The 12,745-nt window shown below is 42.4% G+C and overlaps 1 protein-coding gene across 1 annotated transcript; it reads right to left on the bottom strand.

Moving 5' to 3' along the window:
- Positions 1-2,407: 2,407 nt before the first annotated feature.
- Positions 2,408-8,961, bottom strand: LOC124803108 (cuticle protein 63-like). Its single transcript, XM_047264266.1, has 2 exons — positions 8,826-8,961; positions 2,408-2,725 (listed from the first exon to the last, which is right to left on the bottom strand). Exons 1-2 carry the CDS (start codon positions 8,835-8,837, stop codon positions 2,486-2,488), a joined length of 252 nt encoding a protein of 83 aa, XP_047120222.1. The 5' UTR covers positions 8,838-8,961; the 3' UTR covers positions 2,408-2,485.
- Positions 8,962-12,745: the final 3,784 nt, after the last annotated feature.

Here is a 12,745-nt window from a genome sequence, read left to right as displayed (position 1 = left end):
TAACTGATGATGATGATGATGATGGGACATGTATGACTAAAGATGCAGTAAAATAATTTCATATAATGTGTTTTCTGAATCATTTCCCTACATCATCTCACATGTGGGATCTAAATTCGCAACTGCACCATCGACTGTGTAATGGAATGACGACAATGAAAATTTGTATAGGACTGTGACTCGAAACCGGGTTTTCCACCATACTCGAGCGGTCGTCTTAACCGCTTTGGCTATCGATGCACGAATCACGTTACGTTACCTACATCACTTCTAACATATGCAAGCTATCGGGTAACGAAATCAGCATGCGAGATTACCGTCCTATCGATATGGTTTAAGATGGAGTGCTGAATGTCCTGAATTCGCATATGCTGATGCAAAAAATCCTCGGTGATTGTCGAAGTGAGGCAGCAGTTTCGCTTTAGTATCATTGTATAGGCAGGAATTGTGAATGACGGTAAATATTGCAGGAAAAATTAACAAGTGCTGCGCGGTAATCTGGCCGCGTTTAAGACAGCCGATGTTGGTTATGCACGATGGAGTGCCTTTCCGCTTTCCATCCTTCATACGACACTAACGCGATCTTAATACGAACGGATAATGGTCCAAGAAGTACAGTAGCATGAACTCCACGCTTACCTGATTATAATGCCTCAAATTACTGGCAATGGGGACATTAGAGGCATTAGGATTTTGCACATCAGTTGAAACACGCACGCGATACAGGAGAATGTGGTCGATGAATGTGGCGAAGTGTTCACACGAGTGTCTTTGAAATATGATGGCGTATGTAAGAATGAGTGGTAACCAAAACGAGTATGGATAAAACACAATCCTGCCGCTGTTGAGTTCTGAACTGTCGCAGTAAATGTTTCTGAGCAAGCTGTATTCGTATAGAAATTCTAAACGAAAATTCGTTCCTCATATAGAGAATCTAAATGCCGTAAGACCTAACTGTCTCGTGTAAATGTGTTGAAATGCTAATCATTTGCATAACCTAGTATATGGTATACTTAACGCCATGTTGACATTTGATGCTTCCTTCCTTCATGGTCCTTAATGGTCAACAGTGTGGAATGTTTCTGTGTTACATTTGATTACAATATCTAACTATTTTTCGGTAATTTTTAATTACTGTTGTCCCAAAGGCCGGCTGTATTTCGTGTAATGTGTGTCTCATGGTGTAATATGTAACTCATTTCCAAAAATTTGGCTAAATTTCGGCTTCAGGCCTATACAGAAAACTGGCGCTCTTAAATTAAAAGTAATCTGTCGTGCAAACTGCTCCCTCTACACGCCATCAACTGCATCTAAAATAAAGCTGAAAATTTTGAACTACAACAAGTACCTTAAGAAACCGCTTATGCGGTCAGAAACCGTTCCACTGTCATCTAATGCCTCCTGAATAATCTACCCTATAAGCTAGAACACGATTTTTCCACCGTTTTTATATTAATTTCCATTTATAGCTCTAATACAGGACATCTTCGCGGTATCGTTAAAGTTTCAACTGAGAATTCCAGTATAAATTTAAAAGATGAGTTATAGCTGCTTGTTTCTTTAATTTCACGTGCTGTTCTCTCCGAAACAGGTTGCATATTGGCACATATTCTTCGTATATACAGCGCCTGCATCCCGGTTCCGTTAGGACCGCTTATTATGTGAAATTCCAAACTGAAGTCTTATCTCGTAGGGAGCAGCGTCGTTATTATCCTTGAAGCTTCAAGAACAGCTGTGTAGAAAGTCAAAACGTTTCTGCAGCTGGCATCCTACCTGGGAATTCAACACTACGTCTCTGACACTCGTCAGCAAATTTCAGTGGATCGCTGAGGTAATATCGAGTTTCTTGTGTCCACCAGCGTTTGTGCGCGAGAACTCGCCGAATTCGACCCGAGTATCGAGAGGCAAGTTCGTGGCTGCACTTCCGCGAGGACACCCCAGCCCAAAAAGCAAAGTATGAGCACCAGTTTTTGGCCGATAAATGGATCACATACCCTATATGTATGGATTTGGCTCCAGCCAACGTGTGGTTACTCCCAAAACAGAATATGGCAATGAAACGACGCGATTGAGGAACACAAGAAAATTATATTGCAGTACTAAATGCAACTCCAATAAAGGACTAGAGTGACTTTTAGAAAACACGTTTAAAACGATTTCAGCTGTATTTTGATTCGGGGAAAGACTATTTTGAATTAATTCAGTGATTTTGTGAACTTCCATTTGTTTTATTTTTCATAGCCACAGTATTCGTGGAACTGGGACACACTGTGTAACCATTAACGGTATCATGTGGATGGCACTCCCTTTCTCTGTTGACTTCGTTGGTGATGTCAAATCATGATACTAAGATGTAAATAGGTACTCTGGTACTTTAAGAGAGAAAATGACAAAGAAACTCAGTATGTTATATTACAAAAAGGAGCTTTAATGAGGCCACAGCAACAAAGAAACACAGCACACGTAGGTTAGAGAGGAAGGATCTTCAACCGTGCACCAGCCTTCCGTGGACACCGCCGAGGTAGCCATATCCGTAGCCGACGGCGGGGCCGGCGACGACTGCGGGGGCAGCGACGGCGGCGACTGCGGGGGCGGCGACCACAGCGGGGGCGGCGACGGCGGGGGCAGCCAGCAGTCCGGCCCCCAGGCCGAGGTATCCACGCTTCTCGCGCTGAAGCTCCTGCTGGCAGGACGCCACCGCCACACACGCGACCAGCACGACCACCTGCGAAAGGCGACACGACGCAGCTGTCACTCGCTGACACCACCAACAACATACTCAATATGTAACTCTTCAGGCTTTCCCGGCGAGATCTTGACATGTGGAATAATCGGGTCTACTGCCGGATGTTTCTGTCCCTCTGGCACAATATTTCGGCCACGTAACTCGTTGCCTTCTTCAGGTGCTACCTGAGACTGTCTCAGAGAGCACCTGAAGAAGGCAGCGAGTTACGTGACCGAAATATTGTGCCAGAGCGACACAAACATCCGGCAGTAGACCAGTTTATTCCACATGTCAACATCCTCAATTTTTGCGGCCTCAGCAAGTCCACGAAAAGATATAAAATTTTCCAGGTAACATCATGCACTATTCGAATGGGGGAGAGAGGGTTCCATCTGTTACTGTCTGAAGCTAAGGAGCACTCATAAGCGCCAGGAGCCTCATGGCACAGTTTGGACAGCGACTCTAAGGTCATGGAGGAATAACATACGCTATGATTTACTTGACGTTGTTGCACATAGCTTATTAGAAATAGCCTGGCGAGACTGTATTATCAGCGTTTGATAGAAAGGACTGGGGCATAAATAGGCCGTAGAGTGTTAAAGGACTTCATGTAACTTCGAGGGGACTTCAAAAAGCATGTTTAGTGTCGTAGCTTAACGATACTGCCAGACCCGGCGCTTCGATGATTCTTGATCGTGCCACAAGCGGCGCTTTGAACATCGCTGCCGTTGAAGAAACTCCAGAACCGACAGGACGAAGTTATAAGCTGCGGTCACCTTAAGACCAGTTCTCTGCTTCTACTTGTAGTTCCGTGCTTATAGTGGGAGTTCCTGTTGCTCGTTGGTGCCGACCATTACTCCAAATTGTTCATAGACCTACTGGCAAATATTCAGTGTGTATAGACGCACGCCCGGGTTAGGCCACTGCTTGTAAGTAGCTACGGCTGTAACAAGTGACAGTAGTGTAGCAGTTTCTCGGAGTAAGTTGAGTACAATAACTTTATTTAAACTAAATTTGTGTCTAGTATTCTTTTGCTTGCCTGTCCAGATTCTTACGGCAACACATCCTTTGGTCATCTTCCGCCCATTCGTCGTAAAGGTAGCGAACGCTCATCACAACAGTAAGTTACAGATGTAGTCCGAACCTAGAACTATTGGGGAAAAACAGGAGTCCACTGTCAGAAGAGAGCACTTGTTCTCGGTCTCCAGCCTACAGAGTTCTGCTGTGGTACGCTTAACTGGAGCATCACAGTGTGCGCGTCAGGTGGAGTGGTAATTCGAAATCTATCTCAAAGTCGATGTGGGACAGTACAGTACCATTCTTATTGGCAGTTTATTCAAATTATGCATCGATTTACAACAAAATTCTAGTGATATATAGTCGCGCGGTCTAAGGCTCCCTGCGTCGGAGGTCCGAGTCCTCCCTCGGGCAAGGGTGTGTGTGTTGTCCTTAGCGTAAGTCAGTTACGTTAGATTAAGTAGTGTGTAAGCTTAGGGACCGATGACCTCAGCAGTTTGGTCCCATAAGATCTTACCACAAATTTCCTACTAATATCGAGCCTAGTCGTAGTGAAATGGTGCAACAATTTGACCAAGAACTCACAGACGCAGTTGAAGCTCATCGTGAAAACAGGCCATCGACGTCAAGCACAGACCACAATGTACAGCCAACAGAAGAACTGATTGGCAGCAGTCGCAAATTTTCCAACGAAGATAACTTCCACAAAGCGGTCCTGGAATGGCTGCTTGACCATTGAGCAGAGTTCTATTGTGAAGAAACTGAACGACTGGTAAAACATTCCCATCGTCACCGTTGTTTACAGATTTGGGGGCAATAATGAAATACACTGTCATTTGTCTCCGTCACTATACAGTGTAGTGCAGCATTAAATAAAACTTACTTGATTTTCTAAAACAGAGGAAGAGGGAAGAAAGAGATACTGGGTAGGTGGCAAATCACTTCTACGAACCTCAAAGAACATTTCAGTATTACAATGGCAGAAGTTGAAAAATTTTGCCGGATTGGGACTCCAACCCGGAAGTTCTACTCCTGTAGGAAGTTTTCTTTAACTGTCTCAGCTGCCCAGACACGCCCCCCGTCCGACCCAAACACTCGTCTTATCGCTCGCTGCTTACCAGCTTCCCTCGACCATTATACCTCCTACTTGCAAATTCTTGATTCCATAGGGATTAGAACGATATTTCTGCATCCGCGCCGAATCAAATGTCATAGAGAAATCGCGCTCTATTGTATTAATGTAAATGACTGCTATCTGTTCTGTCGGACTTGTTCGACTGAACAGGCGACACTCAGTTACATTAATAAAAGTCACATGGGCTGCCAAAAGTCCTATCGTATTCAGTTGAGGCAATTTATGCAAACATAGAAACTTAATTACAGCTGAAGACTAACTTGAAATCCTCTGCTCCTGCCAGTACTTATGGTTAAAACTGAACAGGAAAATATTAAGTGCCAAACAGGCTTCTCGTATAGACACCTACAAGCAAGGAATTTCATTAGCCATTTCAGTTGCAGAGTCCTTCTGCAAACGATTGGTTAGTGTCGCTAGCTACTGACAGACATAGCTATACTCCCAGTACTAGTCCTTCCTGTAAACGAATCTGAGATGGCTTCTGACTGCTAGAGTATGTAGTAGTGAAGTAACATGCAAGCTGTGAAGTTGGATGGACCACACTTGGACGGAAATAACTTGACGTTTTCTTTATCTGTTTCCTGTTCCAAATGTTCCATTTAGGTCTTATATTTAAGATAATCTAAAATATTTTATGGATCCTCCAATGTTTCATTAGGTTCTAGGAGGCTTCCAGAGATGTAAGGTGTCAAGCTCTCATAATGTTCCTGCCTTCACTCAGTTACAAGGACGATATAACATCGATTAAGGAAGAAACTAACAGAGGCAACGGAAAATAGCAAAACAAAGCACTGTGTGATAGTCCCGGTTATTTTAGCCGCAGGTACATACAGGAACTGCATCTGATTCAATCTAGTCTATTGCCCTAGTCTGTCAAAGTTAAGGGCGTCAATTAGTAACATTTTTACAGGTCATCGTGAGAAGGGAATCCTAAAGTGACGCATAAACATTATGTTGCCCGCAACTAAGATTTAAATGGTTCAAATGGCTCTGAGCACAATGGGACTTAACATCTGAGGTCATCAGTCTCATAGAACGTAGAACTACTTAAACCTAACTAACCTAAGGACATCACACACATCCATGCCCGAGACAGGATTCGAATCTGCGACCGGAGCAGTCGCGCGGTTCCGGACTGAAGCGCCTAGAACCGCTCGGCCACCGAAGCAGGCTAGGTTTTAAATAGGTAACAGATATGGGTACACAATACATTCCTGTATAACAGTTTCTGAAGTGCCCATATTCTGTAGTGTAATTACACTAGATACATCCTGCTGTTCTAAAGTAGATTTGTATATTTTTAATTGCAGTGATACATTTGTGGATTACAGTCATAGTATGTGATGAGTTCTACATCAGGGGTTTCGAAAGGATTCCTGTACAGTGACCCTAACAATGAAATGCTGTAATTTACAGGGAACGTAACCATTCATTCTTGATTTAATTCAGTATTTCAGTGATAACTCGTGAGTTCTTCGCAATCACCGTGCAGACTCAAAATGGACTGTAATGGTTTCAGCTACGTGGTTGTTACCCATTTGTAAATTTTTTATGCAATTTACCCCTTTCTTTTGTTGCAAAAGGTAACTCAAGCACCACTGTCTGAACAAAAATCTCGGTAACATACGGATTCTTGAAACTGGGGAAGCATATTCGGTTGTTGGCAATTTCATGAAAATGTTCTGGAGTATTTCATTCCACATTTCGCGCAGCTTTATATAGTGAGGCGAAATGCTGACCATTTTTCAATCAATTTTTGTTAGGAGTGTGACCATCAGATTTCACAACAGTACAGCTCGTGTTTAGATAAGCAAGACGTGGGCACTTGCTCCAACAGACTGTAAATCTGAACAGGAATTTTCAAGTGATGCAACACGGAATCGATCGTACACTCAAAGTTCATGTTATGTCACACATACAGAAGCTGCACAACGGTTCTAACGAACTTGTCTTGAACAGAGAGGCAAAAAGTAATTCTCGTAGGAAATCTGCTGAAACTCATTGTTCTGAAGAGGGGAGTGTGTGGGGACCAAATCAGGTATGATTAATGCAGCAGCGTAATTATAGCCAACATTACCTCCTACTGACTATTTGCCATGCTTACTGCCTTAAACTCAGCGAAGTATTGTTGGTGCATCAGATGAAATACAGAAATTAATAAATGACACTTATTTCTGCAATAAAATAACTTCTCATTAGTTTGAAATACGTTATTCAACCTAGTCTGAAGACTAACAATACCAGGTAGAATATCTTACACGTTTAGCGATGGCTCAAATGACATTATTAGCTTATAACAAAAAATTACTGGGCCAGGTACAGATGTGTGGTCAGAATTCTGTGCACTTTCTTCACATTATATATAGATAACATCGAAATACTGCCTGAGCTACATCGCTGAACAACGGTAGAGTAAATAGATACTATCTTGGTCATGATACAGTTATCTCATAGTTAATCACATAGGTTATCTCATATAATCAAGTCGCGTTATTTTGCTACCAGGGAGAACTAGAATGTTGTAGGCCGGCCGTTGTGGCCGAGCGGTTCTAGGCGCTTCAGTCTGGAACCGCGCGACCGCTACGGTCGCAGGGTCGAATCCTGCCTCGGGTATGGATATGTGTGATGTCCTTAGATTAGTTAGGTTTAAGTGGTTCTAAGTTCTAGGGGACTGATGACCTCAGATGTTAAGTCCCATAGTGCTCAGAGCCATTTTGAACCTAGAATGTTGTAAGTGCCCTCAAAAAATGCTACCTTTCTGTTGGTGGGTCATTTTTAAACGGAATAAAGAGAATACACAAAGAAATGATGCGTCGCTCATCTGGGGATTGTTTACACAGCGTGGAAGTCTCCTTTAAGGGGGATAGGACGTCAAACGGTCCGACTGGGAGCAGGAGAGGCGCCACAGGACATTTTAATTTCAGCTGTCTATACTTTTACAAATAAATTCGTAAAACATTGCCAGCATGACCAGGAAGGATTCAGAATTCACACTCATAGCAGTGGAAGTTCGAAAACATAACGAAGTAATTTTTTTTAATTCTGAAATTTCATCATTTTTTTCACTTACTAATGGCAGCATTTGTTGCTATAGGTACACTTTTCTTCATAAGTAAGAGAGATTCTTCGATGAATTTTGCACAGCATACAAACCATACGTAGAGGTGTATGAAACTCTAGAACTTTCCAAATTTATTAAAAACTGTAGTAAAAGTTGAGGTAATTAACTAAAAAATTTGTGTTTTTTCTAAACATGAACTTTAAAATATAGCAGCTCATTCGTTTTTTCATAAATTAAATAAATTTCACATGTAAAAAAATTGTCATGTTTTCGAAGTTCCACTGCAATGAGTGTGAATCCTGGATCCTTCGTGGTGATGCTGAGAAAGTTTTATGAATTTATTTCTAAAATTATAGACACTGGAAATTAAAATGTCCTTTGATGCCTCTCCTGCTCCAAGTCGGCCCGTTTGACGTCCTACCCCGCTTAAATGATCAGCTTCTAGAGATGGAAGGTTTGAAAATTAGTACTGCACCACAGTAACATTTGCTATCACTATTTTGATGGCCCAACTTTTAGGATAAGTTGGACGAGATATTAGCTGCTGCTGCACACATATCGGATAGTGACCACGAAAGTGTAATTAGAGTGATTCATGTTTGTTCAGCAGCTAATGCTAAATATCCGCCAAGGAACTGTAAGAGGAAGACAAGCATCCCACATCTGGTTGCGGACTACAGATGTGGATGAAAAAGGCGGGGCCACTCATATACGATCCGTTCGCAGCGGGAAGGTCCTCGTAACAATTCAGTCAACATAACTGGTGTTGGTACCCCTTGTAATACATTACTCAAATTCTCAAGTGATTTGGATCTATTGACAGTACACATTTATTTACATCAATGAGCTGATTATATGTCACTCTCCAGAAGAACACAGGCACTTACCAAGAATTTCATGTTGTTGTGTTAATAAGGTTGTTGCTGTGGGAGCAGACTGTACCTGCAGACCGCAGGCACCTGTCTTTTATACCGTACTGCAACGTGCGCGGCGATCCCTGCCACAGTGGGCGGCCTTCCGCTGCGGTACTGTCCACTGCTAGAACTGGTCTACTTCTAGGTCGCCTACATCAGCCAATGTCAGTCGGAGGCGTGGTTCTTTCACTCAGGAGAAAGGTTTGTTCCTGTAGTCGAGTTTGTTGCCGTCGTAACCTTGGCACCGAAGACAGCTTTGATGCAGCTTGCAAAAGATGCGATTTTTTTCTCAGTAATAAAGGGAACAGGTGCTGTCAAGACAAATCACGTCTGACTATATCTGCCGGTCGGAGTGGCCGAGCGGTTATAGACGCTACAGTCTGGAACCGCGCGACCGCTAGGGTCGCAGGTTCGAATCCTGCCTCGGGCATGGATGTGTGTGATGTCCTTAGGTTAATTAGGTTTAAGTAGTTCTAAGTTCTAGGGGACTGATGACCTCAGAAGTTAAGTCCCATAGTGCTCAGAGCCATATGAACCATTTTTGACTATATCTATCATAGATAAAATAACTTTTCCACAACAGAAATATACTACGTAATTTGTAATAACAGTTTTAAAAGAAAGATACTCCATACAGTGAGGTAACAGTGACCTGTAAAGGAATATGCACATTTTAATAAGTTTTACAAAATTCAAATTCTTATTATTGCACGTCAAAATATTGATCCAATAAAACTTGCCCAGAATACATACACCGTCTTGTTAAAATTGAGGTGTAAAACTTGCTTAGCCGGCCGTTGTGGCCGAGCGGTTCTGGGCGCTTCAGTCTGGAACTGCGCTGCTTCTACGGTCGCAGGTTCGAATCCTACCCCGGGCATGAATGTATGTGATGTCCTTAGGTTAGTTAGGTTTAAATAGTTCTAAATCTAGGGGGCTGATGACCTCAGCTGTTAAGTCCATAGAGCTCAGAGCCATTTGAACCTTTTTGAAAGCTTGCTTAAGAAAGATTTTCTTGTAAAATGACCAAACTAAGCTATTAATTTTTTGCTGAGTTTTTCTGAAATGTAGTTTCGACGTAGCGTTCATCTTACGAAAAAACTCTTAATATTTTTATAAGTTCTAGTGAATCTGTGGACTTTAATGCTGACATGAGATGGTATAAATAACATTCTCTTCACAGCACTCAAAAGCTTTCATCAAATTGGTGTAGTTAATTTACTAAAAATGCCGTATACACAGTGTTTCGAGAGTTGTTCATTCGCACGAAGCGAGGAAAGCATATCCAGTGAATGTAGCACCGTAAAGGCTGTGTGCTTTTGTGTTTTCCTGTATAGCAGCATTCTAGATGGTTTCCTTTCAGATGTGTGGTTCGAGTTATTATGCAGTACCATACTTAGTAGTGATTACTGCTGTCTGATAAACTAATCGCACGTGTAGCTGTGTATTACAGCGCACTAGTATTTATTTCAGTGACTTCGCTCTAGTGTTTACTATTACTGTGCTATATTAAGCACGTACTGTTGACTGTGTTTTCTTTTCTGTTTTGTACTACTTTTGTAGTGATGGCGGCATTCTACTCAACAACTGATTTTTCAAAAATGATTTCTACTTAGATCCGGCAAATAGCAGTAGGGTACAATCCCGGTCCTCTACGTTGGAAAATATCCACTTCGCAGAAAACCATGTGTTAACCTTTGCGGTAGATTTGTTCAGGGTCGTAGGAGCACAGGTTTTCTGGCTCCACAAGAGGCAAAAAATGAGAGTCTTCTCAATGAGCACCTCTAGAACGCCTCTTAAGTTTGTTGGAAAATTACAGTGTGACGGAATTCGAACCAAGCAGCTTACTGGAGATTTCATAATGCCCGGAATTATGTGTACACAGGGTACTGAGATATTGGAATCCATTAAAACATATTCCCAGCCCTGTCGACAGAGCGCCAACACCACAACTGTGCAAATTTCCGCAACGAAATGTCAACACCTCCTGTGAGTACGTGCTTATATATCAGAAAGGGAGCCTTCTCCAACTTACGATTAGCGGAAAGAAATTCTTTCATCAATACTTCCACTTCTCAGAATTGTCGACACATCTTTTTTAGACTCTGTATACTAAATTAAGAGTGGATGTCATTTTATTAGCCGGCCGCGGTGGTCTAGCGGTTCTAGGCGCTCAGTCCGGAGCCGCGCGACTGCTACGGTCGCAGGTTCGAATCCTGCCTCGGGCATGGATGCGTGTGATGGCCTTAGGTTAGTTAGGTCTAAGTAGTTCTAAGCTCTAGGGGACTGATGAACATAGATGTTAAGTCCCACAGTGCTCAGAGCCATTTGAACCATTTTTTTGTCATTTTATTTGCATCACAAACAAAGAATTGATATTTTTCTTATTTTTATACTCATTTTTCCCACGAAAACGCCGCAGTAAAGCTCACTTAAGGAAGGCTAGTAAGACACTTTCGCTTGTAGAAATCTGTCGTTTCTCCCCAGATACGAACTCTAATGCTTAGGTTGTACATTTCGGCTGACAGTTCTACATCATTGTGGGGTAAGCCTATTTTTTATTTTCAGTACCACTGAAACTGGAGACCGTTGGTGTTGTAATTGGAAACGTGCGGCCAGTATAGTTTTTCGTCGTAAAATCAGAGGTTGATGCCTCAGACATGTGCCAAGTGGTGATTTTCAGATATCAATTATCGCTGTTAAAGTTAATTTTTTTATGTACGTTACATTTGTCAGTTATCAGTTACTGTCAGGTATCGTACAAATCTTTGAAACCACATTATGTATACAGTAAGGTATGTCTGCATGTAGCATTCTTTTGCAATTTATATGTCATTGTAATTGTCGCTGACTCTATTGAGAAGTAGTAGGTAAAGACGAGCCATTTTAGGTTGAGGAAATGTAGTATTTGGTGTGTGCCATCGTGGAGTATTCCTACTTGAGCCCCTATACTTGCATGGAGTTCCCATAGGTGGCGGCATTATACGTAGCCTTAAAATGGCGTCTTTAACGGCGGTACGTTCCCAGCCGAAACCTGTAATAGGCGCTTGCAGAATGTGTACGCAGACCTAGCAGAGAACAAAAGCAAGATGAGGCGTCTGTCATCATAACAAAGAGGTCGCACTAAGCATTCCGATCTCCGGCATGCCGGCCGGCCGTACACAGCCTCAGGAAACCAAAAGGAAAGAAAAACTGACTTCGGAGTGTTCGTCGCCAGAAAATTTCAAACGACCTGCTGCTTCTACGTGGAAAAGCAAGGCCTCACACAAGTGAGTCCTCCGAGAGGAGCCCGCAAAACTTCATTTGATTCTTCTTCCTCATCCACCCTACAGCCCGGCTGTGGTACCCTCAGATATCCGTCTGTTTCGTCCAATGAAGGATGCACTCCGCGGGAAGCAGTACGTGGATGATGTGGAGATTATTGATGCTGCTGCAAGAAGTTGGCTCCGACGTCGACCAGAAGAGTGGTAACAAACGGGTATACGAAGCCTTCCAGTAAGATGGGATAGGGCCGTCACATTGAAACGATATCATGTTGAAAACTGGTGTTCTATACCCGAAAGAGTGCGGGATAATATGGTATATTGGAATCCAGAATAAAACCAATCTGCTTTCAGAGAAAATGCATTGCTTTATTTATAAAACGTCCCTCGTATGTTGAAGTGTACTCTAAACTGATTAATATTACAGTAGTTTTGAGCTTTTTATGTCTCGAATGTCATCGTCGTTTCACATGACATGTGAATTACTGCCTAACAAGAAAAGCGGATAAACCTGATTGACTCATTAAAGGTGAAATTTTGAGAGAGTTCCTCCACCACTGTTCACTGACAACAGTGACTTAAAATGGTTAAATATAGATTTGAATCAGGTTATTATAAAGTTATCGACTCCCA

This window comes from Schistocerca piceifrons, chromosome 6, assembly GCF_021461385.2.
Source record: "Schistocerca piceifrons isolate TAMUIC-IGC-003096 chromosome 6, iqSchPice1.1, whole genome shotgun sequence".
Lineage (NCBI taxonomy): Eukaryota > Metazoa > Arthropoda > Insecta > Orthoptera > Acrididae > Schistocerca > Schistocerca piceifrons.
The sequence above is the reverse complement of the archived record's forward strand: the minus strand, read 5'-3'. Positions and strand labels throughout refer to the sequence as shown.